The sequence below is a fragment of the Kogia breviceps genome, chromosome 14 (genome assembly GCF_026419965.1).
Source record: "Kogia breviceps isolate mKogBre1 chromosome 14, mKogBre1 haplotype 1, whole genome shotgun sequence".
Classification (NCBI taxonomy): domain Eukaryota; kingdom Metazoa; phylum Chordata; class Mammalia; order Artiodactyla; family Physeteridae; genus Kogia; species Kogia breviceps.
In genome coordinates, this window is record NC_081323.1 from 52,710,937 (window position 1) to 52,737,746 (window position 26,810).

The following is a 26,810-nucleotide window of genomic DNA, read 5'->3' on the forward strand; positions in this document are numbered from 1 at the left end:
ATGACTGCTGCTGAACGCTAGACGCCCCGCGGCGGGCTCTCTCATCCCACCTCCGCTAACACCTCCCCCCATCGATATGAATATCCCTTTGTTTCTCTCTCTCACCCTGGGGCATCTCAGCTCCCTGCCCTGGCACAGCACACCGCCAGAGGCAGGCTGTGTCCCCAGGTCACCCCTTCTTTGATCCAGTAGGGTGTGAGGTGGAGAAGCTCCCTTGAATCTGGGCTTGAGAAATAACCTAGACACCCGCCCACCCCCAGCGGGGATGGGGGAGGGGAGGCAAGCCCACAGGAGGGAGGGGCAGCCTCTGGGTGGCGATGCATTGGGTGCTCAGGCTCTGGGTTAAAAAGGGGTGGACCCTGCCCATCAGCCTCCCTCCCTCTCCCAGGTCTCCTCACCTCAGAGAGGAGAGGGCGTGCAGGCCGGTGGAAACAGCTTCCCTCACGTAGAGGGAAGCTCTCAAGCTGTTGAGCTGCCATCACCTTGCAGGAACACTAGACGGCACCCTTGAGGCAGCTGCGTCTCTGAGTCTATTTTGGGCCCCGTGTGCCCCTTGGGTCTTCAGGAGCCCCTGAAGCCCCAAGACCTTGTGTATTCTGGTGTTGTTGGGTGGTGCATCCTACAAATGTCCATCAGGTCAAGGTGGTTGATAGTGTTGTTCAAGTCTTCCACACCCTTACTGATTTTCTGTCTAATTGTTTCTTCACTTATCGAGATGGAGAATGGAAATCTCTGCTGCGGCCTGGAAACTCTCTCAGTGAGGTCAGCTGGGGTGTTCCTAAGGCTCCTCTCGGCATTGGTTTCCTGGTCCATTCCTTAGTTCTTCCAGGTGGAAGGGTGAACCTGATTCCTGTTACTCCATCTTGACCAGAACAATTGTATTATTTTTTTTAACTTTTTAAAGAAAATAATTTTAGATTTACAGGAAGAAGAGTGGCAAAGACAGTACCGAAAGTTTCTATATACACTTTAGCCATGTCTCCTTGCTCTCTTGCAACGGTGACAGTTTCTTGGCCTTTCCTTGTTTTTGTGACCTTGCCACTTTTGAAGAGTGCTTGTCACATGTTTTGCAGAACGTCCGTCAATTGGGGTTTTCCCGTGATAAGGTTGAGGTTATGGATTTGGAGGAAGAACACCACACAGGTGAAGTGTGCTTCTCATTCCATCATTTCAGGGGTCCATAAAATCAACTAAACTTGTTATTGGAGATGAGAAACTTGATCATTTGCTTAAGGTCGTGCCTGCCAGATTTCTCCACTGTGAAGTCACTCTTTTTCCCTTTCCACGTTCAGAAAGCAAGTTGCCAAGTCCAGCTCACACTCAAGGGGAGGGGAACTAAGCTTCACCGCCTGGAAGGTGGAACATCAAACGAGCTGCAGGCATGTGTTAAACCCCCCATGGAAGTGAATAAATATCTGGAGGGGAGATACTTTGAAACGACACAAATCTACTGTTTCACCTTAAAGTTTCACCGGCTCATTTTAGCATTCATAGGTGGGTTTCAACTGCAGCAATGATTACTGTAGTGTGTTTAGGGAGATTTCCCTATTTCTCTCAATCCTTCAGTATTTATTAATTAAAAATTCTTCTGCAAGGGAGATTTGTCTCTTCTCCCCTATTTATTAAGTGTATTCAATCAATTTTACTATTTAAAAAATTTTAAGATTAATTATTTTTTAAAATGTAATACATTCACACCATTCAAAATTCAAAATGGGTGAAAGAGCATGTGGTGCAAGGGTCCCTCCCACCCCCACCCATCCACCGAGTCCCCAGTGTCCTCCCCAAAGGCAACCGAAGTCAAGAGAGATTTGACGCATATACCAGCAATGTCCATAACTATTCTTCTTTTTACACAAGTGGTTTAAAGGTAGTCATAATGTTGTGCACCTTGCACCTTTTCACCTAACAATTTAACCTGGAGATCAGTTCAGATCAGTACATAAAGCGCTTTCTCATTCTTTTACATAGTATCCCAGTATGTAAATCTACCATGATTGAGTGACTAGCCCCCTATCAGTAAACATGTGGGCTGTTTCCAAATGTTTTCTGTTACAATGCTACAGTGTTCCAACATGCAGAATTGAACCTACAGATCTATCTGCACAAGAGGGAGGGGTCAAAGGGCATGTGTGCTTCCCATTTTGATGCTGTCAAGCTGCCTCTCTTGTACGTCGTACCAGTTTACATCCTGTATTAGCTTCCTAGGGCTGCTGTACAAAGTACCATAAACTAAAACAACAAAAATGTATTGTTTCACAGTTCTGGAGGCTAGAAGCCTGAAATCAAGGGGTCAGCAAGCCATGCTCCCTCTGAGGCCTCGAGGAAAGAATCCTTCCTTGCCTCTTCTAGCTTCTGGCTGTTAACCAGCAACCCTAGGTGTTCCTTGGCTTGTAGATGCATCACTCCAGCCTCTGCTTCCATCTTCATGTGGCCGTCTTCCCTCTGTCTGTGTCATATCCAAGTTTCCCTCTTCTTATTAGGACACTGTTTATTGGATTAGGGCCCATCCTAATCCAATATGGCCTCATTTTAACTTTATTATAGCTCCAAAGACTTTATTTCCAAATAAGGTCATATTCACAGATTCCAAGTGGATATGAACTTTTGGAAAACACTATTCAACTCAGTACACATCCCCACTAGCAAAGTATGAGAATGAACATCCTTCAACACTATTCAAGGATTGCAGTGACATTTGGCATTATTGGGAATTAATTTTGGTTATTGGATTCTGCTTCTCCAAAATGGGATGCTCTATGGGGACAAGGCTGTGTGGAGGCCTGAGATTTATTGGGGTTACAGACAAGGGTTGGCTTCCCATGTGGCAGCTGGAAAGGAAAGCTTATTTGACATAGATATTCTGGAGTGGAGCTCCCTCCGATTTCTGGGCCATTTTGTCAGTGTGAAGTTCTCTCCCTTGTCCTGATCAGCTGTGGGGGCTAAGCCAGAACGTCTAAGTCAGAGGTCACACACAGCAGCTCATGGGATGAAGCTGTCCCCAGGAACGTTTGTTGTGAGCAGTGCTCACTCATATTTTGAAACAGATACTAATGTTGAAAAATGGTTACAACTCATATAAAATTTTGGATTCCTATCTTCTCTGAAAAAAAAATCTATTAACACTATGCTCGTATTTCCACAGAGCGACGAACATCTGGGTACATTTGTGGGCACTTAATATTGTGACCCCAGCTCTGGGCCTTCAAACCAAGGGGCAACATAGTGCAGGGGCCTGAGCTGTGGCCTCCTCAAGCCGACTGTCTGCATTTGAATCCCAGCTCTGCATTTACTTGTTGACCTTGGGCAAATGGCTTAAAGTCTCTAAGCCTCATTGTCCTCATCTATAAAATTAGGATTGATTTATTCAACACATTTCTATCAAGCATCTACTATGTGGCAGGCACTGTTGTAGGCACTTGGGATATGTCAGTAAACAAAGCAAGCAAAGATCCTTGCCCTTGTGGAGCACGTACTGTGGCAAGGGTAGACAGGTAACAAATGATGCTGTAACACATAAGTAAATTATCTGGTATTTGAAAAGTGGTAAATGCTATAGGAAAGCACAAAACCAAAGTAGAATATTACTCAGCCATTAAAAAGAATGAAATAATGCCATTTGCAGCAACATGGATGGACCTAGAGATTGTCATACTGAGTGAAGTAAGTCAGACAGAGCAAGAGAAATATGATATCGCTTATATGCGGAATCTAAAAAAAATTGATACAAATGAACTTATTTACAAAGCAGAAACAGACTCACACTTAGAGAAGGAACTTATATATATATATATATATATATATTTTTTTTTTTTTTTTTTTTTTTTTTTCCGGTATGCGGGCCTCTCACTGTTGTGGCCTCTCCCGTTGCGGAGCACAGGTTCCGGACACGCAGGCTCAGCGGCCATGGCTCACGGGCCCAGCCGCTCCGCAGCATGTGGGATCTTCCCGGACCAGGGCACGAACCCGCGTCCTCTGCATCGGCAGGCAGACTCTCAACCACTGCACCACCAGGGAAGCCCAAGAAGGAACTTATATTTACCGGGGGACGGGTGGGGGGCAGGGAGAGTTAGGGAGTTTGGGATTGACATGTACACACTACTAGATTTAAAATGGATAACCAACAAGGACCTACTGTATAGCACATGGAACTCTGCTCAATATTCTGTAACAACCTAATTGGGAAAAGAATTTGAAAAAGAATAGATACATGTATATGTATAACTGAATCACTTTGTCGTACACCTGAAACTAACACAACATTGTTAATCAACTGTACTCCAATATAAAATAAAAGTTAAAAAAAAAAAAAAACAACCCAAAGTACACAGGGAACAGGGAATGGGGGCATAGTCACCTTCTAAAATAGGCTGCTCAGCAGGAATTCCCTGGTGGTCCAGTGGTTAGGACTCCTTGCTCTCACTGTGAAGAGCCCGAGTTCGATCCCTGGTCAGGGAAATAAGATCCCACGGCCAAAAAAATATAGGCTGCTCAGGGAAGGCCCCACTGAGAAGGTGACATTTGCACAAAGACTTGAAGGAAGTGGGGGGATTGACCAAGTGCTGAACTGAGGAAGAACACCAGCAGGGAATGGCTAGGCAAAGGCTTCAGGCAGGAGCTGTGCTTGATGTTGAAGGAACAGTTAGGAGGCCGGTCTGGCTGGAGAGGAGACAGGAGAGTGGTGGGAGCTGAGGCCACAGGGGAAGAAAGTGGGAGAAGGGTGTCAGCACATCACGTCAGGCCTTGTAGGCCACAGGGAGGATTTTGGCTTTTACTCTGGGTAAGGTGGGAGCCACGGGAGGGTTCCAAGCAGAGACGGGACACTGTCTAACCTATGTCATCCAGGATCTGTGTGACTGCTCTGTAAAGATTAGAGTCTGTGTGTGTATGTGTGGTGTGTGTGTGTGCATGCATGTGTGTGCACAGAAACAAGAAGCCGGGAGAGCGGGGAGAAGCTTGTGCAATAATCCAGATGAGAGCCAGGGAGCTGGCCCTGAGGATGGCGAGAAGCACTGAGGTACCGGGTGCATTTCCAAGGGTGAATTGACAGGACTGGCTGGTGGCTTGGATTCAGGCTGTGAGGAAAGAGAGGAGTGAAGGATGACTTCAAGGCGTTGGCTGGAGCTGCCACTCTCTCAGGAGTGGGCAGCATAGGAGGGGCAGGTCTGGAAGGTGAGGGGTGGAAAGGAGAACAGTTCGGGAAAGTTGAGTTGAGATTCAGCATGTAGGTGAATTCAGGTGGAAATCCAAGCCTGGAGCCTGGGAGTGTGATTCCGGGGAGTAATAGTCCCCACCTAGGTGGTTGTGGAGGTTCAACAACTCATGTCTGTGAGGCCCTGAGAACAAGCCTGGCCCCCAGTGAGCGCTAGTGGAGGTTAACTGTCCTTATCTTCCTGGAAAAGATCCCACCTTTGGCTCCAGCTCTGGGTCTCAGAACCCCCCTTCTCACATCCCTCTCAGGGATGGAGACAGAAGTTTGTCAAGATGGCTGAGAAATTTCTCATCTCATCTGTAAAATGAAGATAATCATCCACTTTCTCAAAGGATTATCGTGAGGAGCAAGCGAGAAATAATGGATTTAAGTGCCCAGCACACAGTAGGTGCTCATAGCAGTTTCTTTCTTCCCTCCCCAGGCCCTGGTGGTCAGGGAGAAGAGAAGCAAAGTCAGTATCCATCCCAGCTGTTTATTGAAAGGCAAGGGGTGGGGTGGGGGGGCGGTGCAGAATGGGGAGGGGCAGTAGGGCCTACTCTGTGGAGGAGAACCGAGGACCCTCCCAGGAGGGCTGCCCCCACCCCCATCCCCACCGCCTTGAGACTAAAGGGGGAGGGTAGAGGCATGAGCCTTGGGCATCTCTCTCCAGCTGTCTTGGAGCTCCCCCTAGTGGTAGAGAACAGAGATGATGCATCTGGCTGGGGATCCTGAAGGATGGAGGGGTTGGTGCCTCCAGGAGGGCACATTTGTACAGGGTGAGGTCAGGACCTGTGGGTGATGGTTTCTAGGTGGGTGGACTCTGAGGGGCAGAGACATCCCAGTTCTCCTTCCCCCTGGCTCTTAGAGAGCATTTAAATGCATGTCCAAAGTATCTTCTGAGCCACCTGGGACCATTAGGTATCAGTTAGTCTCTCTGGGCCGAACCTGTGCCACCCCTGCGGGTCCCCTGGAAGCCAGGAAGGTGTGGGGTCCTGCTCCCACTGTGGAACAAGATCTGTTCCAGGAGTCTACAGACGTGGGTCCGAGTTCCTGCAGACTGCCAGCCTCTCTCAGCCCCCTCATCTGTAAACTGAGGTTAGTAAGAGTTCGGGATGGGGTGGACTGGGGGCTCTGATGCCAAGATGTATAGAAAACATACTGTAAGGAGTAAATGTTTTTGCACCATCCTGGTCCAAGTGAGCATCTTGGAACCATCCTGAGGCCTCCTGGTGCAGCTGACAGAGGATGGGGTCAGTGGGTAAGAATGATGCCACTACCCTTCCCCTTATCTTTGCCTGTGGAAGGTAATACTTATGTCCTGGGGAGAAGAAGAAAGTCATGGAACTCCAGAATCTGGTCCAAACCCTTCATTAGTGCAGAGGCAGGAACTGATGGTCTGAAAGGGTAAGGGGTTTGCCCAAGGTCATACAGAGAAAAGAGTGGGGATAGGTTGAGGGAGTTTTCTGCCCCTGAATGGCTTTGGAAAGGAGGAATGGGTGGGAAGTTTGGGGGGGACTTGGGGAAGGCTGGCATCTTGGAGGACTTAGGGCCCTACCCCTGGGAAGGGGACACAGAGATGTGAGCTCCAGACTTTCTGACCTGGAGTTGGGCTTTCTGGGGGCTTAGATGGAAGGGGCCCCATTGAAAGGGAGAAGTTAGGGAGACAATGGGAAGGTGGGATGTGGTGGGGAGGAGGAAGGGTCCAGACCCCAGAACCTGGCTCCTCCTCTGGCCGTGAGGGCGGCTCAAAAGTCCCGCTTGGGCTGGATTGTCTGCACGGAGGATTGCCCAAAGTGGCTGGTGGGTGGTGAGAACCAAGCCTGGCCACTGGCATCGTGGAACATGGGGGACAACTGCTGCTCCAGCTCGTCCCCGAAGACCTCCATGGGGCCATCGGTTTCAGTGTCCAAAGGTTCTGCCTTGGGGTACTGGCTCAGCCAGCCAGTCATGGCCCAGAACATGCAGACGGCCAGCAAGATCCCGGCTGCCCCGCAGAGAACTGTGCCTGCCAGGCGGCAGGTGCCCAGGGCCTTGTTGTAGTCGGCTGCCCGCTGATCCAACACCAGGAACTCGCCCTCTCCAATGCCCTCCAACTTGGGGGGCACTGCATAGCCAGTGGTCAGGGCTGCCAAACCCAGCAGCAGAAGCAGGGTACCTGAGGATAAGCTGATCTGGAGAGAAGCAGACAGATTGGGAGGCAGTCAGGGTCAGCTGGGGCCCCAGGCCAAGGGATCACCTTGGATCCCAACTGGACTTAAAGGTAACCCCTTGGTCCAACCTTAACAGATGGGATCATAGACACACCTTCTAGGATCTAATTGACAAGGGCACAAACTGTCATGTTCTATTTGAAATCTTGAGGCCTCTGAATTAATTTCCCTTTCAGCTCCCCGCTAGCAGTGGACTTTGTCTGCCAGCCTTGAGTCCCCCTGAATCATCATTTGGGTCCCAGCTTATCCCCCTGTCCCATCTACCCTCTACCTCTATCCCTCTGTCGGGTTAACTTCTACACATCCCTCAGATCACATGCATCTCAAACCTCACCTCGTCAGGGAAGCCTTCCAGGATGCCCCTGGACTGGGTCAAGTCCCCAGCTCTGCACTCATGCAAACGCTGTGCCCATTTGCTCTTCACTGCACTCACTTTGGTGCACACCCGGACGTGTACCTTGGTTACTATGTAAGTGATGTCCGTCTGCCTGCTACACTGGACTGAGAGCTGGGAAAGCCATGAGATCAGAGACTGCCTGTTTGGGCTCCCAAGGTGTCTTCCATGCCTAGCACGGTGCTGAAACACAGCAGTAGCTGAGCGAATGTTTGCAGAATGACTAAATGAACCACAGCTAGGAGCTCCTCAAAGACAGGGACCACATTGTCTTAAATTCTGTGTCCCCAAGAGCCTAGTACACTGCTTGGCAATAAGAAGATGCTCAAAAACTTAAAATACGTACTTTCTCCTGGAAGTCTTCCCTGATCACCCCAGGCACTGAGGGCATTTCCTCTCCTGCCATCCTCTGCACACCTGGCCTGAGGTTGTGCATTCACTGTGCAGGTTGGCACCTCGCCTTCCCACTAGAGTGAAGGCTTTTGAAAGCAGAGAGGAGGGACCCTCTGTCTCAGGCTTCCGACAGTATTTATCAAAGAGCATTGTAGTGACCCAGCTCACTGCCACCTCCATGCCTTTACTCACAAGGTGCTCCCTAACTGACCACTCTCCATGGCTGGTATGGACACTGACTGTTCGTTTCTCTCACATCTTCCACTGTCCTGGCAACAGTCCCCCACTATATCTTTGGGAAGCCACAGGAAGATTTAAGTGAGGTGAACCCTTCTTCCTGCCAGTCAGCGTATACCATCCCTCTAGCCATAGTAATTAGTTCAGGGCCGGGCAAGTGACCCAATCAGAGCCAATGCAATACTTGCCAGGACTTCTGGAAGTGAAAAGCATTGTTTCTTTTCTGAAAGAAATAGTGGATGAAATTCTGATTTCCCTTGGAAGGTGTGGAGTGAGAGATTGAGGGTCAGCTTGGGAGCATTCATTTGGAGAACACATGGGGAGAGCCTCAAACTAATGGTCTGCAAGGATGGGGGTACCATGGGGAGCCTGAAGGAAATCTTGAGTCCTCGGTGTGATGCTTTGAACTGCTGGAGCAAACTTTGCCTGAAGGCATCCAACCTCTGGTCTCTTCTATAAAATGAGCAATACTTTCCCTTTATTGTTGAGACTCATTTGAGTTGGGTTTCCTCTTGTTTGAACATGCAAGACTCCTAATTGCTACGCAGCCCCTCTTCTTTCTATCCACTGATCCCACCTCCTCCCTGAAGCCACAGGAAATCACAGGAATTGCTCCTCCTCCCATCTTACCTTCCAGCACAGTGAGGGCCAAGGTCGGTGAGGGCACAGTACAGGAGGCCCCTCAGGGTCATCGCTGAGGGGGGTACCTGCACAGTCCTCGTAGAAGAGGTGCAGATAGGAGCGGACCCCATACCACTTGCCATCTTCCACGTTGGGGCCTCGGCTGCAGCCACAGGGACGCTCGCAGCTTGGCATCCTGGGTCCCTGTGGGGTAGGCCGGGTGCAGTGGACAGAGGGAGGGGGCAGTGAGGGTTGCCCATGGTGACTCTCCAAGGCCCCCTGAATCTTTGTGCTACTTTCACCTCTCCACCGATTTTAGAGAGCTCACACTCATAGCAGAGCCTGTCCTTCTGGAATCCTGGCCTGTCTGAGTATAGTGAGAATGAGCCAAGGCACTGAGTGCTTAGCCCACAGCCTGGCAATTTGTTGGTGGCAATAAATTTGCATGTTTACTGTGGAGGTCACCCAGTGGCCGGAACTGAGGGTTCTGGAGCCTGACTGCCTGGATTGGAATCCAGGATCACCACTTCCTGGCTGTGTGATGTCAGACAAGTGCTTTCACCTCTCTAAGCCTCAGTTTCCTCATCTGTAAAACACAGCTGATAATCATACCTGCTTTATACAGTTATTGTGTCCAGTGCCAAGAAATGATAGCTTCTGTGACTATTATTACTGTAATTTCTTCATTATTATTTTATCCTGAACTTCTAGAGCCCCATGTCTAGAATGAGAGCTTCTTATCCCCATCTCCTCTCCAAATCTCTTTCCCTTAATTTCCCTGCCTTTCAAGGTATTCTGGGCTGAAAGTGTCACTGTTGACACTCGTCCAATTGGGTGGAGCTCCCCGAGCTGCAAGGTCCTAAAAGATCCCTCCCCAGGGCTGCCCCTCAGAAGGCAACAATCTCCAAGGAATCTTGACTCCACAGAAGGTGAAAGTGAGGGGTCCTGAGGCTTAGGTGTTAACACTTAGGCTCAACATTAGATTTATAAAGAAACCTATCTAAGGACCTTGCTTTTCACAAATGGAGAGACACTGAGGCCTAGGGAATGGAAGGTACTTGTGTATCCAAACATCCTTAGGACTAAAAGCAAAGGGGGTGGGGGTTGCTGGGGAAGGACTGGGCTCCCCCCCATCCCATGATGGCCCTCAGTCCCTCTGAGCAGCTTCAAACAAAATGAAGCAACGTGCTTACACTGAAGGATAAGACAAATTTCTAGTCCTCTCCCTCATCCTTTCCAGATGTGATCCTCAAATCCCTGTGTAGAGAGACTCACCAGCACACAAACACACAGCACAGAGAAACACACACACACCAGAGACATACACAGATGCACATACACACACACCAACACAGACACACAAACACCACAGACATAAACAGACAGGCACACATATACCACATAGAGACACACAGAGCTAGACACACAGCACAAAGAGACACTCAGACACACCACACACACACACACACACACACACACACACACACACACACACACACAGAGCCACAGTGTGTGTTGGAGGTGGATCCATAGATCCACAGAAGTGCTGCATTAAAGAAGTGCTGTGTTAAAGCCTGTCTAAAAATCACAGCTCTCCACAGCCCTCACCCAAAACTCTGGGGAAAAAAGGGAGAAGGGGTAAGAGACAATACACCCCCCCACCCCCACTGACATACAATGCGGAAAGGCAGAGATCAAAAGCCAAAGACAGAGAAAGAAGAGGGCGAGAGGTGGGGGGAAGAGCCGGAGCTCGAGGGAATGGGGGAGGGGGAGGGGTGGGGCTCTGCAGAGGGTGTGGCCAGAGCGGGCACCGCCCCGGGAGATTTCAGCTTCCTCACCCGGGCCGGCGGGGCGGTGGGCATCAGTGCAATGACCATTAACCGAAGATCCTAGGGGACGGGGCGGGGAGGGAGCTCAGGGGTTATAGGCCTGGGTTAGCTCCTCCTCTCCTGCAGCTCGCTGTCCCTCTCTTCCAAATATGCATCACCCGATCCTGCTGGCATCGGAGCAGGAAGGTGACCTTGACGCTGCCTCCCCCTCGACCGGGCCCCTCCCCTTCCTTTTAGGGTGGCCGAGAGGCGGACTGGCGGTCTCGGGGAGGGTGGGAGAGGATGCTGAGAGCCCCGGACCAGGGTTGCCAAGGAACTGATGGGGAGCTGTCCTTAGGCGGGATGCGGGAGGAGCTCCGTGAGAAGGGAGAGGGAAGAGGAGGGAGCTACTGGGTCCGAGGGGTGGAGGCTGCGGCGAGGAGGCGAGCGGTGACAGGCGCGAGGGCCCGAGGATGGGTGGAATCTCTCTTCTTTATGGGGGGGCCTCGCTCAGTTCTCCTTCCCAGACCCCCAGACCCGCGCACTGCAGCGTCCAGTGTAGCTCAGGCCTGAAGGGACGCTGTCTTGGGGGGTGAGGCCAGAGAAATCAGGCCAACTTCCCCCGCCCCCACCGCACACTGTTTCTGAGCCAGACCACCAGTTCCCCGGTCGAGATTAAGGGCCTCCTTTCCCCTAGAGGGAAACTGAGGCAAAGAGGGGCGGGAATGGGTTTTCTGCAGAGAGGTGGGTGGGGTCTTGTCCTCTGAGGCCTCCTCCCAGCCCAGCAACCCTGAAATGTCTCCGGGCGTTGGGCTGGAGAGACCTCTGCCCCTGCTACTTCCCCGAGACCCTACCTCGCAAAGCCCGAGGCGCACCAGGGCTGGAGCGCGGCCGTCCTGCCCGAGGCGGGACACGGCCGGGCTGGGGATGCGGCAGGGGTGGGGGTTCTCCAGATCCTGGGAGGAGGCGGGGTGGGGGTCGGGCCGAGCGTGGGGCAGGGCTGAGCTCACCTCTGCGTCCGCAGTCTCCGCCGAGCGGGAGCGGGAACGCGAGCAGAGAAGCAGCAGCTTGTGTTGGCGCCTGCGCCGCGGCTGGGGGGCGGGGGTGACACGGGGGTGGGGGGGCGTCGGCCCGCCCTGAGGGCTGGCTCTGCAGATTTCGGACCCCTGCAGGATTGCGAGCCCTGCTCCCCTTCCGAGAGTTCCCTTCTCTCTCTGAGACCCCAGGCCCCTCGCGGGGACCCCATCATATCCCTCGACCCCACCCCCTCATGCAGTCCCTCAAACTCTTCGTCTGACTGTCCCATCACTCCCTCAATCTCCCAACCCTCTGACTGAAGACCCTGGACTTCACTGAGCCTTCATTTCCACACTGTATCCTCTGTTCCTCTCTGGGCCTCCATCCCCCTCATGGAGCCCTCACCCCAGTGTACAAACGCTCATCTACTGGCTGTGCCCCCATCCTCTTCACAGACTACTGGCTCTCTCGTTGAGTCCCACCTGTCTCCCGCCGGGTCCCTACTAGGAAGTCCCCTCCTGCTTGCATCAGGAGCCCCTTATCTGACTGCAGTCCTCACCTTCTCACTGAGCCCCTCATCCTCTCTCCATTCTCTCCCTCTTCGAGCCCCTACCCCTTGCTGAGGATCAATGCCCCTTATCTTGAGAAGGGAGCTGGGGTTGGAGAGAAGCTATTGGGAGAGACAAGTCCTTTCCCTTCTGGAAGGATCCTCCCTTGTTCTCTCTCCCAACCTACCCCTAGCTCCGTCCTGGACAGTGTGTCCTCTGGCCCATCTCCCTGGAGAGCCAGCCCTTCCCAGGCAGCTGAGTCTACTTCATTCCTTGTCGTGTGCCCACGCACAGCCTTGGCTTTGTCCCACATTCACTCTATGGACTTGGCAAAGTCACCACACCTCTCCAAGCTTCTTCAGGCACCATTGTGCACACGTGCTTTCGTGCCCTGAGTGTCCTTTCCGTCTCTCCTTGGGCTGTGGGCCGGGGACACAGGGATGCATAAACTCTGCAAGGTGGAGACACATCCTGTTCCTTCACTGTTGTATCTCTGAGCCTCACAGGGCACTTGGCATTGAGCAGGCAGCTCAATAAACACCTACTGAACACAGACTAATAAAAATAGCAAATATATGATGCTGAGTGTGAGCAAAGTACTTCTCTAAGTGCTATATATGTACTACACCCATTTAACTGTGTGTGTGTGTGTGTGTGTGTGTGTGTGTGTGTGTGAGAGAGAGAGAGAGAGAGAGAGAGAGAGAGAGAGAGAGAGAGAGAGAGAGAGAGAAATTCCTAGAGCTCAAGACTGAAGCCCTCCCATGTGACAGGAGATGAACCTGGAGAGGCAGACAGACATGAGACACTTCAGGGCCTCACAAGCCAAGGTAAAGAGTCTGGACTTCAACCCAAGAGCAGTAGGGAGCCATTGAAGTGTTGTAAAGAAGGGAGGGGTATGATCTGATCTGCACTCTGAAAAGAGCCCTCTGGCTGTTGATCCCTGGGAAGAACAGGATAAGAAGCTCAAGCAAGGTAGGAAAGAAATCTGTAAGGAGGTTCCGTGTCAGAGATGACGATGTCTTGGCCTAGTGGGCTTGCACAGAAATGAATGGATTCAAGAGTTGTTGGGGTGGAGGGTAAAATGAAGTGCAGGAATAGCAAAAGATTGGAAACTACCTGCAACAGTTTTAAAACATGGCTGCAAATTCCTTAGCACTTCTCCTACAGCAAGGTGGGATCTAGGTACCCTCTTTTTGTATCTCGGGTGAGCTGATGACTGCTTCAACCAATAGAGTATGGTGGAAGTGATGCTCTGACTTCCGAGGCCAGGACATGAAAGGACAGGCACTCCTCCTGGAACTCTAGCTCTTGGAGACCTGAGGTGCTAATGCAAGAAGTCTGCCTGCCTTGAGGCTGCCATGCTAAGAGGAAGCCAAAATAACATGGCGAACCCACAGAAGTCACCACCATCCCAGCTGAGCTTGGCCTTTGAGCTCAATACACTATTGTCATTGTTACTACTGTTATTGTTACTACTATTTTTATTGTTTATGGGTGAGGAGGGTAGGAAGTTGAGTGACAGGAAACGTGTTAAATTGAATGTTCCTGAGGAAAACAAGAGGCATTATCAATTAAGAAAGAGGAAGGTTTGGGGGGGAGGTATAGCTCCAGGGTAGAGCATTTGACTGCCAAAATAGAAAGGTTTTAGATCAACACCCTTTCAAAGGGTGGTGAAGTGGACACAAAGGCCACATATTCTGTGATTCCATATATATGAAATATCCAGACTCAGAAAATCCATAAAGACAGAAAGCAGATTAGTGGTTCCTGGGGTGGGTTAAGGGAGGAATGGGGAGTGACTGCTTAATGGGTTTCCTTTTGGGGTGATGAAGGTATTCCAGAACTAGATAGTGGTGATGGCTGCGCAAAGTTATGAATGTACCAAATGTTGCTAATGATAAATTTCACGTTACGTATATTTAACCATAATTTTTTAAAGAGTGGTAAAGATTTGGAACACTCAGTAATAATGATGATGATGATGGTGATGGATATCACTTATTGAGAATTTATTATGTGCCAGGATAATTTTACATCTCAATAATCTTATGAGATAGGAGCTCTGATAATCCCCATTTTACAGATGATAAACCCTGGGTTTGGGAAGGTAAGTCACTTGCCGAAGGCCTGCCACAATGTGACAGAATCTGAATTTGCTCTGATGGCTCTGAGGCCATGATCTGTGGAGACAGGGGTCTGCATAGCTGTGACTTTTTTTGACAGTGTCAGGAGACCTGGGAGAGGAGAAGAAGGCTTCTGGTACCCCAGCTCCTGGTGAGGCAGAGGAGAGGGTGATGGGTGATGCAGAGAGCAAGGGAGAGAGCAGCTCCCATGATGGACCTCATGAAGGATCCTGGCTTGTTGGGGAAGGATGCCAAGGCAGCCCAGGAGGGGAGGAGATGGATCTGGAGAAGACTCAGGGAATCCCGACTGAAGAGCTCAATGCAGTCTAAAAATAAGTGGATGGGAAGGAAGGGAGTCTGAGGTCAGAATGTGGGATCCTGTAGTTAAAGATTTTAGATGTGGAAACTTGTTAAGACATGAGAAGGTCTAAGCCAGTACCATCCAATAGAAGTTAATGCAAAGATGGAAGTGTTCTATATCTGTGTTGCCTATACTGGCGCCACTGGCCACATTTGTCTATTAAGCATTTGAAATGTGGCTAGAGGGACTTCCCTGGGGGTCCAGTGGTTAAGACTCTGCGCTCCCAATGTAGGGGGCACGGGTTCAATCCCTGGTCGGGGAACTAGGATCCTTCATGCCACACAGCACGGCCAAAAAAAAAAAAAAAGAAAAAGAAAAGAAAAAAAATGTGGCTATTGCAACTAAGGAACCGAATTCTAAATTTTATATAATTTTAAATACTCTAAATTTAATTTTAAATAACCACATGTGGCTAGTGGTCACCATATTGGTCAACCAAGTGTCAGTGGTACAAATCTTGCTGCCAGGGCCCTTCTTTGGGCATGACTACTGCTATCTCAGACCCCCACATACATCCCCTTCCCCCCAGTGCTTTTGCCCTGCCCCTAGTGGTCTCTTCTCTACATTGCAGCCACAATGATCCTTTAAACTGTGAGTCAGATTCTCCCATTCCTCTGCTCAAAACCCTCCATGGCATCTCATCTTACTCAAGGTAAAAGGGAAAGACTGGTGGATTAAAGATGGCCACAAATTCTTTGTCACTGTGCTCCTCCTAATTTGAGCTGACCCAGCAACTGCTTTCACCAATAGAATGGGGTGAAAGTAATGCCGTACCAGCTCTTGACCTGACTCTCAAGAGGACCAGCTTTGGCCTCATTGTGAAACACTCACTTGTGGAATTCTCCCTCTTGGACCCCAGTCCCCATGCAGAAGCAGCCCAAGACAAACGGAGAGGCCACATGTAGATGCTCCAGTCGACAGCCCCAGCCAAACTTGCAGCTCACAGCTAGCCCCAGCTATTGTATTGGACAGCATCATGTGAGTGAGTCATCTGGGATGTTCCAACCCACTTGAGCCCCCAGGTGACATCGCATGAGCGGACGAAGCATCCCACTGAATCCCACAAACCCACAGAATCTTACAAGAAGATAAAATGGTGCGGCTATAAGTTGTGAGATTGTTTGCTGTGCAGCAATAGATATGCTAAACCAGTCCTTACTGTGGCCTCTAATTGCCCTTTCCCCACAACCTTACTTCCCTCCTTGATCTCATCTCTTCCATTCCCTCACTCGCTGGACTCCAGCCACACTGACCTCCTTGCTTTTCCTTGAAAGAACCCAGCACAGTGGGCAAAATCCTACCTCAAGGCTTCGGAGCCTTTGCACCTGTTTACTCCTCTGCCTCTCTTTCTTTTTTCTTTTTTTTTTTGCGGTACGCGGGCCTCTCACTGTTGTGGCCTCTCCCGTTGCTCCGGACGCGCAGGCTCAGCGGCCATGGCTCAGGGGACCAGCCGCTCCGCGGCATGTGGGATCTTCCCAGACCGGGGCACGAACCCGCGTCCCCTGCATCGGCAGGCGGGCTCTCAACCACTGCACCACCAGGGAAGCCCCTTGCCTCTCTTTCTTTTCTCTAGATATCTGTATAGCTAGTTTCTGGCTTTATTCAGATCTCTGCCCATATGTCACCTTATCAAAGAGGTTTTATTGCATCACTGTGATAGAGACATACACTGCTCACCAAATTTCTATGTGCTTCACACTTGAGGTTAGACAAAGCCATGGGATTTGTTCTGGCCAATGAGCTATGAGCAGAGAGATGCATGTCACTTCTGGGCCAAAGCATTTGTTCTGGTTGTTTTTATATAACAAACCAACCCAAAACTTAGTGACTTAAAACAACGACGATCATTATTTTGCTCACAAATCTGCAACTGGCAGGCCTCAGTGGGAAGTCTGCACCACTTAGCATCGGCTGGGGTGACTTGACTGGGGGCTGGAAAGAGCCACTCCCAAGATGGTTTGCTGACGTTGCTGGCAAGCTGATAATGGCTGTCAGGTGGGAGCTCACCTGTGTCTGAGGACCGGGGGCCTCAGTTCTTCTCCTTGTAGGACTTTCCACAGTTTCTCAAGCTTCCTTGCAGCCTGGTGGCTGGATCCCAAGAATGAGTATTCCAGGAAAGAAGAGGTGAAAGCTGCAAGTTTCTCAAGGCTAGAGTCTAGAAGGCGGCTCAGTGTCACTTCTACTCTATTCTGTCAGTCACAGAGGCCAGATTTAAGAAGAGGAGACATACTCCACACTCTCAGTAGGAGAAATGTTAAATAATGTGGGGGCCGTGTTTTAGAACTGCTAGAGCATTGAAGAGCTGGTGCATGACCCTCCAGTTATCTTTCCTCCTGCCGTGACGATTGTGGAGGCTACGTGTTGACTTGGTAGCATCAGAAGTTGGAGGTAGATGGGATTGCTGAGTCTCTGAGTGGAGAAAGCTGCTTTGGAGAGTCACAATATCAGAATATGTTTAAGTAAAAAACAAGCCTTTACTATGTCAACCTGCTGATATTTCAGAGTTAATTTGTTACTATGTCATAAGCCAGCCTATTCTGACTGATTAAGAAATTGGTACCAGAAGTAGGGTACTTACCAAAACCAAACTGTGTGTCACTGCCTTAGTGGTTGGGGCCACAGGCAGGGGAGCTGGCAATCCTTGTTTTACAGAACCGAAACATTTAGGAACACTTTTACTGCAGTAACTTGGGAAGCTGACTACAGGGGTGCCTTTGGCTGCATTTATTTGAATATTCAAGAGTGAGATGAGCTCAGAAGAGAATGGGCTGGGCTTCCCTGGTGGCTCAGTGGTTGAGAGTCCTCCTGCCGATGCAGGGGACACGGGTTTGTGCCCTGGTCCGGGAAGATCCCACATGCCGTGGAGCGGCTGGGCCCGTGAGCCATGGCCGCTGGGCCTGCGCATCCAGAGCCCGTGCTCCGCAACGGGAGAGGCCACAACAGTGAGAGGCCCACGTACAGAAAAAAAAAAAGAATCCGCCTGCCAGTGCAGGGGACACGGGTTCGAGCCCTGGTCCAGGAAGATCCCACATGCTGCGGAGCAACTAAGCCCATACACCACAACTACTGAGCCTGCACTCTAGAGCCCATGAGCCGCAGCTACTGAGCCCACGTGCCACAACTTCTGAGCCCATGTGCCACAACTACTGAAGCCCACGCGCCTAAAGCCTGTGCTCTGCAACAAGAGAAGCCACCACAATGAGAAGCCCTCATGCCGCAACAAAGAGTAGCCTCCGCTCTCAGCAACTAGAGGAAACCCGCATGTAGCAGTGAAGACCCAATGCAGCCAAAACTTAAATAAATGAATAAATAAATAAATTTATATAAAAGAAAGACAGTGCCATCTATTAAAAAAGAAAAAGAAGAGAATGGGCTGATTTGCAAACAGAAATAAAAGGAAATAGAGTTCAGAAATTTAGATTCTTGCAGAGTTGGAAAATTCTAATGCTTCTAGACCCCAAATGGAAAGAAATGAGCTTTAAAGAGGTGTTGAGCACAGTAGAATTTATTAATTCTTTAAAATGTTTCAGGGCATAGATTAAGCTAAGGGCTTTCGCACCCATTTAAAAAAACTTCTCTGTTGATTAAAGTATCTTGGGCTAAAGTTAATTAGAGTAAGAGATTGAATTTTAAAAGGGTTTGGATGAAAATACTCTGTAAAACTTCTCCGATGGACAACATGGTTGAGGGCCAAGATCATATAAAGGGTGTGGCTTTGCCACCTAATTATTCCTGAAAGCTGCCATTCAATCAAGAGAGCTCTTTGGAAATAGAGACACAGACGTAGAGAACAAACGTATGGATGCCAAGGGGGTAAGGGGGGGGGATGAATTAGGAGATTGGAGTTGACACTCTGTATGAAACAGATAACTAATGAGAACCTACTGTATAGCACAGGGAACTCTACTCAGTGCTCTGTGGTGACCTAAATGAGCAGGAAATCCAAAAAAGAGGGGATATATGTACACATATAGCTGATTCACTTTGTTGTACAGTATAAACTAACACAATATTGTAAAGCAACTATACTCCAATAAAAATAAATAAAGTGAAATAGGTAATCAACAAGGAACTACTGTATAACAAGGGAGGTCTACTCAACAGTCTGTAATAACCTATATAAGAAAATAATCCTAAGCTGACTATATATATATGTATAAGTGAAAAAGATTCTCACAAACATTGTATATCACTGTTACTCCAATAAAAAATAAAAATTAAATTTAAAAAAACCAAACACATACAGACTACCCTGGTGGGCCAGTGGGTAAGGCTCCGTGCTCCCAATGCAGAGGGCCTCTGTTCAATCCCTGGTCGGGGAAACTAAATCCCACATGCATGCCACAACTAAGAGTCCGCATTCCACAACTAAAGATCCTGCATGCTGCAATTAAAAGATCCCACGTGCTGCAACTAAGACCCGGCGTGGCCTAAATAAACAAATAAATAAATAAATATTTTTTAAAAACCCCACACAAGCCCCCCTCCAAAAAAAAAGAGCTCTTTGGGATAAGAAAGCAGAGAAACAAAGCAAACCTAAGGACTATGCGTTGAAACGTATTGTGGGTATGGTTTTGTACATGAAACTGGCTATAGTCAAATGGATAAGAAGCCTAAGTGTTTTTGTTTTTTTTAAGATTTATTTATCTATTTTTATTTATTTTTGGCTGCGTCAGGTTTTTAGTTATGGCATGTGGCATCTTCATTGAGGCATGCAGGAATCTTTCGTTGCGGTGTGCGGGCTTCTCTCTAGTTGTGGCGTGCAGGCTCCAGGGTCCATGGGCTCTGTAGTTGTGGCACATGGGCCTAGCTGCCCCACGGCATGTGGGATCTTATTTCCCTGACCAGGGATTGAACCCGCATCCCCCGCATTGTAAGGCAGATTCGTCACCACACCACTGGACCACCAGGGAAGTCCTGAAGCCTAAGTTTTTGAGTTAACTGTCTGCCGAATAAAATCACAAGCCTGGGATAAAAAGCCCATGACTGTTCAAATCTCAAAATAATCCTAGGAACCTACATCCATTAGCATGGCTACTATCAAAAAAACAAAAGCAAAAACAGAAAATGACAAGGGTTGGTGAGGATGTGGAGGAACTGGAACCCTTATGCAATGTTGGTGAGAATGTAAAATGGTGTAGTTGCTATGGAAAACAGCATGTCAATAATCTGAAAATTAAAAATAGAATTACCCTATGATCTAGCAGCTCCACTACTGGATATATGCCTAAAAGAACTGAAAGCAGGGTGTCTTGAAGGGGTATTTGCACACCCATTCATAGCAATGTTGTTCACAATAGCCAAAGGGAGGAAGCAACCCACGTGCCTGTCCACAAATGAATGGATAAACAAAATGTGGTATATGCATACAATGGAATATTATTCAGTCTTAAAAAAGAAGAAAGGTATGACACATGCTACAACATGGATGAACCTTGAGGACATTTTGTTAAGTGAAGTAAGCTGGTCACAAAAAGACAAATACTGTATGATTCCACTTATATGAGGTACGTAGAGCAGTCAAATTCATAGGTTCGGAAAGGAGAATGGTGGTTGAAAGGGGCTGGAGAGAGGGGTAAATGGGCAGTTCTCGGATTCCAGAGTAGAGAGTTTTAGTTTTGACAGTGGTGGTGGTTACCCAACAATGTGACTACTTAATGCCCCTGAGCAGTACACCTAAAAAATGATTAACATGGTAAATTTTATGTTATGTATATCTTACCACAATTTTTGTTAAAGTATCAAAATGTTAAAAAAAAAAAAAAAATCCTAGGGTCCCCAACAGCTTATATGCAAGAAGTGAACTGAAAAAACCTGTGGACTTCCCAAGGGTCACAAGGCAGCTCTGGACCTTGTTGCCTTCCAGTCCATTCCTTGTTCTTTCCCTGCTCTGGAGAGCTGACCCCTGGCGTCTGTATTACGCAGCCTCCCTTGCCAGCTGGCCTCCAGCTGAGCTCAGCCAATGGGAGGCAGAGGTGGGTGGGAGAAAGGGAGAAGCCAGGGTCTTTCTGCCCTTCCTCCCCTGGCTTTCCTAGCCTCTCTTGACTGATGCAACCACCTCCTCTGAAACAGGAGCCTCTCCTCATACTTTACCACCTTCATTACATGACGTTATTGTATAGATTTATCAGTTTGTTGATTGTGTGTTTCCGTCCACTGGGGTGTAATCTCCATGAAGGCCAGGATTATGTCTGTTTTGCTCATTGATGAATTCCCAGTTCTTAGGACAGTGCCTGGCACAGAGTAGGCACTCAGTAAAGATTTGTTGAAAGAGTGAATAAATTTAGTGGTTGACTCAAACACACACAAGAGAATAGGGAAAGTGCCTGCTAGGTATTCATAATCTGAAATAAAAGCCAGAGATGTCAGGTAACTTCTTTAAGTCTTATAGCAAATCATCCACGGACTCAAACCCAGGCTTCTTTCCATTCTGGGTTTGTATCCTGGTCTCCAGAGAGATTCCTTGGTCTCAGACTTTTTTGGAGGAGAAAAAGCAGAACTTGACATTCATTTAGTTAACAGGAAACCCTGAAAACAATTGAGGGTGAGAAATTGGGTTGCTAAGAAACCTCTGAGGAAGGGGGAGAGTGTTGGCGTTCATTGCTAGGCAACCTGGAAGAAGGTAGACAGGCAGGCTCCATAGGCGCCTGGAAAGCCAGGCTGGATATGCTCTTAAACACTTCTAGTCCAACCACCTAACTGTACAGATGGGGAAACTGAGGCCTCAAAAGGCAAAGTCCCTCCAATTTCTCAAGAAGAGCAAAGACAAATGGCATGATAGGGCATTTTCACTGGGTAGAGCTGACAGCTGAAGAAGAGTCTATAAGACGGTAAAGTAATCAACCACAAAGAGCCTTGAATGCCAGGCCAAGAACTTTAGACTTTATCCTGAAGGTGATAGGGAACCACTGAAAAGTTTTCAGCAGTGGTCAGATTTATGTGTTCAGAAGATCCCTTGAGCTGCAGTCTGGAGACCCAGGATAAAGGCTAAATGCCTTCAAGGCCCTTCATGCTCTTGCTAGTCTATCTCCTCTCTCCTCACCAACCCCTCCAGCCACAACCAACTTCCTTCCTGTCAGCCTCTCTTGCCGAGTCTTCCCACTTCCTCTCACTGGTGTCTGGAGACACCTTCCCCCGTATCTGCCTCATCCTACTATTCTAGTTTTAATTGCTGCATAACAAACTGTCCCCAAAACTGAATAGTGCAAATAACTGCCATTTCATTTTGCTCATGGACTCTGTGGGTCAGGAATTCAAACAGCACAAGAGGGGGCAGTTTGTCTCCGTTCCATGGTGGCTGAGCCTCACCTGGGAAGACTTGAATGACTAGGGGCTGGAATCATCTGAAGGCTTCTTCACTCGTGTGTCTGGAGCCTTGGCAGTGCCTGTATTACCTGCAGCACCTGCATGTGGTCCCTCCACGTGTTTTGGGGTTTCTTGATCACGTGACAGTCTTAGGGTTGTTGGACTTCTTACAGTGGTTCAGTGTGACCTAGCCCTGGAAACCTACAGCCTCATTTCTGCATTCGAGTAGTTACAAGTAGATCACGAAGACCAGCCCAGATTCAAGAGGAAGGAAATTTATGGGAGGAATGTCAAAGAACTTGCAGCCGTGTCCTAAAAACCACAACAACTCACTGAGGTCTCAGTCACAGCTCAAACATCACCTCCTCCAGGAGGTGACCTGACCACACCCTGCTCCATGTCTGGATTAAGGGCCTCCTCTGTGTGCCCCCAGCCCCACTGTCCATCTCCATCAATGCATTTCCACCCCTGTGTTTATGCGTCTTTCTGCTCCCCAGACCTGAGGGTTCAGTGAGGATGGACCACGTCTGTTTTTTTCACCTTTGTACACCCAGCACCTAGCACAGAGTGTGGCAAAGCAGGCCCTTAATAAATGTTTGTTGCATGGGTGAGCAAATGAGTGATTGAATGAGCTAAGGCATGGAGCCCAATGCAGAGGCCATTCTTCCTCATGAAGCTTACATACCAATTGGAGAGATACATACAAAATAAAACTTTATATGATAAATGCCAGATAGTGATAAGTGCTATTATGAAAAATAAAGCAAAGTAAGGGGATAGCGTAAGGGGAGGTGATACTTTATATGAACTGTCAGGGAAGACCTTTTTGAGTTAGTGACGTTGGAGCTGAGACCTGAAGGAAGTGAGAGAGTAAGCCTGGGAAAAGAGCATTTCAAGCAGAATGAACAGCATGTGCAAAGGGCCTGCAGTGGGTGTGTGCTTGGCAGTTTTGAGGAAAAGCAAGGAAGCCAGGGTGGCTGGAGCATGGTGAGAGAAGGAAAAAGTAGCAAGGATGAGTCCCAGGGTGGGCCACACGCCAGATCACACAAGGTTTCACAGGCCTTGTCGAGGACTTTTGCTTTTAGTCTGAATGAGACGGGGGCCATTGGAGAGTTTCGAGCAGAGATGGTATATGATCTGATTTATAGCTTAAACAGATCCCTCTGGCTGCTCCGTGGGTAACAAGACTGAATGGGGCAAAGGAGAAAGCAAGGAATTCAGCGAGGTGGCTGGTAAAGGATACTGGGAAAGAGATGATGGGGGCCAAGACCAGGAGGGTGGCCATGGAAAAGGTGAGAGATGATAGGACACAGGACACATTTTAAAGATAGAATCAATAGGCTATAAGGGATATGAAGCTATGAGGAAAAGAAGAATCAAGTTCGCTGGCCTTAAAAGGCCAACTAAAGTAATACGTGAAGAAGTGAAGATGTGGGTGGGGGAGCAGGCTTGGGAGGATTGGGGAAACCACACTTCATTTTTAGACACGCCAAGTTTCAGGTGCCGATTAGATATCCCAGTGAAGATGACAAGAAGGCAGCTAGATATAATGAGTCTGGCAGTGTTGGGATGGAGCTATAAGCTTGAGAAGCTACAGCTATGATAAGCAGAATTCTAAGATGGCCCCCAAGATTCCCACTCCCTGGTGTGCGTGACCAACATAACCTCTTCCTCCCGGTGTGGGTAAGACCCGGGAGCATGATGGATGTCACTCTTGTGATTAGCTTACATTATTGGCAAAGGTGAAGGGACTTCATAAATGTGATCAAGGTAAATGTGATTAAATTAGTTGATATTTAGTGAATCAAAAGGACCATTTCCCTGGGTGAGCCCTTTAAAAGAGAGCCTTCCTTGAGCCAAGTGACTTGAAGGTGCAGAAAGATTCTCTTGCTGCTCCTTGACAAAATGAGCCTCCACACTGATAGAGGGCCTGTGAAGAAAAAAACTGAGTGGCTTTTAGGAATCCAGAGTGGTACCAGCTGACAGCCAGGAAGAAAATGGGGGCCTCAGTCCTTTAACCACAAGGAACTGAGTTCAGACCGCCACCCCGTGATTCTGGAAGAGGACACTGAGCTCCAGAAAGGAATGCAGCCCAGCCAACAGCGTGACTGCAGCTTTGAGAGATCCTGAGCAGAGAACCCAGCTAAGGCACGCCTGGACTCCCGGCCCACAGAGATTATGGAATAATAAATGCATGTTGTTTTAAGCGGTTAACTTTGTGGCATTTCATTACATAGGAATAGATGGCCAATACATCAGCGTATAGGCGTTTTTAAAGCCCTGGAACCAAGATAGTTCAAATAGCCCCGGCCAGGAACCTGACCCAGAGATGAACGGAGGGGGATTAGAGTGGGACACACCCTGCAACCTCTCCACCACGCGCACCCGCAATGCTTCCTACTCCTCTCAGCCACTAGGCGTCCCCAAAGTCCACATAAGCAGGTCTCGTCCCCACCTTTCACAGGTCAGAATCCATTTCCTTCAGAAATGGAGGGAACCAAAATAACAATAAATGGTCTCTCTTCTATTCGTATTTCCTCCTCTCCCACATCACCCGGGGGAAACTAAGGCCTACGAAGGGAGGCGCTTGCCCAAGGCCTGCAGTACTCTAGCACCGTCTCAGACCTGGCGTTTTACACGCCCCCTGCCCTCCCCCTCCCATGGCATCGTGAAGGGCAAACACAGACTTTTAGCTTCTCTCTCTCCAGCTTAGGCCAGAGGAGAGACTGCGAATGAGAATGACAGCAGCAGAGGGCCCTGAGTGACTTGTGGGCTGAGGCCAGAGTTGCTAATTGAGGCCGACTGAAAAGGGTGGAAAGCATGCAGCCCCGAGGTTGGGGCTGACGGTGTTGGCGGAAACAAGACTCCTCCTGAGGGAGTGGGCATCAGAGGTCTCCAACCACAATTGCTGGGCCAGTGATCCCCTTCCCTTTGTCCTGCCCCTTCCACCATCCGCTGCAGACTGGGCTGTCCAGAAGCAGACACTGAGACTGAGTTTGGGGTGCAAGATATTTATTAGGGATAAACACCTGTGAAAAGAAGAGGGAAGAGACAGAATTGGGTTCAGGAAGCCAAACTGCGCTGCTGGCCAGGCAAAGCCTCAGCCACCCTGGAGGGGCCCTGGGGTGAGGACCTGGTGTGTGTCGGGGGGCAGGTACTCCCTGTGTCTGTCCCACCTTGAAGTGGCAGGCTTTTACACCTGTGCTCATTCGGACACCAGATGCAGGCTGCCCTGGGTGAAGTGGCTCTCTTCCACCTTTTCTTTCCTAAAGGTTTTGTTTTGATTTGTGGTCAATCTTGCTTCCAATCAGAGGCCAAGAGGAAGCGCTCACTGTAATTCCTGCGGCCCCAAGCCCCCTTTCTATAGGTGCCCAGCCCTCCCAAACCTGCTTTAGTCCTCTTTCAAAGCATCTATGGGTATCCCAGTCCCCAAATACCCTCCCTGAATGAGACTTGCACACTTGGCCTTGGTTCTTACTGGGGAAACAGGCTTTGTCCAACCTTAGGAATTCACTGGATCTGGTAGAGGAAGAATTAGGCGGACAGGTGTAGGGGGACAAAAGTTTTGAAAAGCCTTGGTCTCAGTTCCCAAAACACACTGGTAAGAATCTCATGGACAGGAATCACTGTGGTTTCTGCTGCTGTTCTTTAGTCATTCAAAACATCTACAGTGGGGGCCAGTTATGTGTTAGGCATGGGGACGAACCCCACTACTCCACACCCTGAGCTGCCAGCCTAACACCATCTGCAGACTCAAACAGGGAGGGAGAGGCAAGCACCCTGAAGTAACACTTCACCAGGAGACAGAAACCAAAATTTGGGGCCCTGTCACTGACCTTGGCTGCTTGAAGCCCCTTTACAAGTTGCTTCTGCACCTTGACCCTAAGTTTCCTCCTCTGGACAATGGAATAATACAATTTATGGAGCACCATGTTAAACACTTCTCACCTCAAACTTCATTTTACCCTGTGAAGCAGGTATTATCATCATCCCCGCATTACACATATGGAGAAGGGTCAGGGTGAAGTTAACATGCTCAAGGTCACACAGGTGCTCAGTGGTGGTGCCAGGCTTTGAGCCCAGGCATTGTGGCTCAACCCTGATTCTTAATCTTAAGGGCAGGGTCAAACTGGCCCCCTTGGACTAGATGTGCCTGCACACGTGTTTCACTTGGTCCACAAGGATTTAAAAATATTTCACTCAGCTGTCATTTTGAAATTCAGATGTTCACAGACACATCCAGATTTCCATCTTCTCTTGAAAAATCTAGCCCCCTGGCCACAGTGGGCTGCATTCCCACAGGGTCACAACCGGCAGGAAGTAAGCAGTTGCTCCCCTTGAAGTGGGTCATGAAGCCAGTGTCCACCCAGACTCTCTCATTCATGTCACCTGCCTGGCCTCTGCAGGGATGAGTCTGCCATCCTTAATGAAGACCAGGAGTCCTGAGATACAGGGAGCAGAGAGGCCTACAGGGGCCAGGTGCCTCCTTGCCCTGGAGCGCCCAGCTCTTCCTGCATGGTGCTAAGTCACATGGACTTGAATCTGCCAAAGTGTTTGGGGAGGGTTGAGGAAAGGCAAAGACATGTAGAAGCACAGGGCGAG

General features: G+C 49.1%; 1 protein-coding gene across 4 annotated transcripts; it reads right to left on the reverse strand.

The window, feature by feature from the left end:
- Window positions 1-5,664: 5,664 nt before the first annotated feature.
- NRSN2 (neurensin 2) lies at window positions 5,665-12,582 on the reverse strand. 4 transcript variants are annotated; one of them, XM_067012527.1, is made up of 5 exons: window positions 12,431-12,582; window positions 11,865-11,945; window positions 10,885-11,039; window positions 9,056-9,250; window positions 5,665-7,362 (listed from the first exon to the last, which is right to left on the reverse strand). In XM_067012527.1, exons 3-5 carry the CDS (start codon window positions 10,921-10,923, stop codon window positions 6,937-6,939), a joined length of 660 nt encoding a protein of 219 aa, XP_066868628.1. In that variant the 5' UTR covers window positions 10,924-11,039; window positions 11,865-11,945; window positions 12,431-12,582; the 3' UTR covers window positions 5,665-6,936. The 4 variants fall into 4 exon arrangements, with proteins under 4 accessions (XP_066868628.1, XP_066868630.1, XP_058892838.1 ...); XM_067012529.1 differs by lacking the exon at window positions 10,885-11,039 and having other exon boundaries at window positions 9,056-9,262; window positions 12,431-12,490; XM_059036855.2 differs by lacking the exon at window positions 12,431-12,582 and having other exon boundaries at window positions 11,865-12,057.
- Window positions 12,583-26,810: the final 14,228 nt, after the last annotated feature.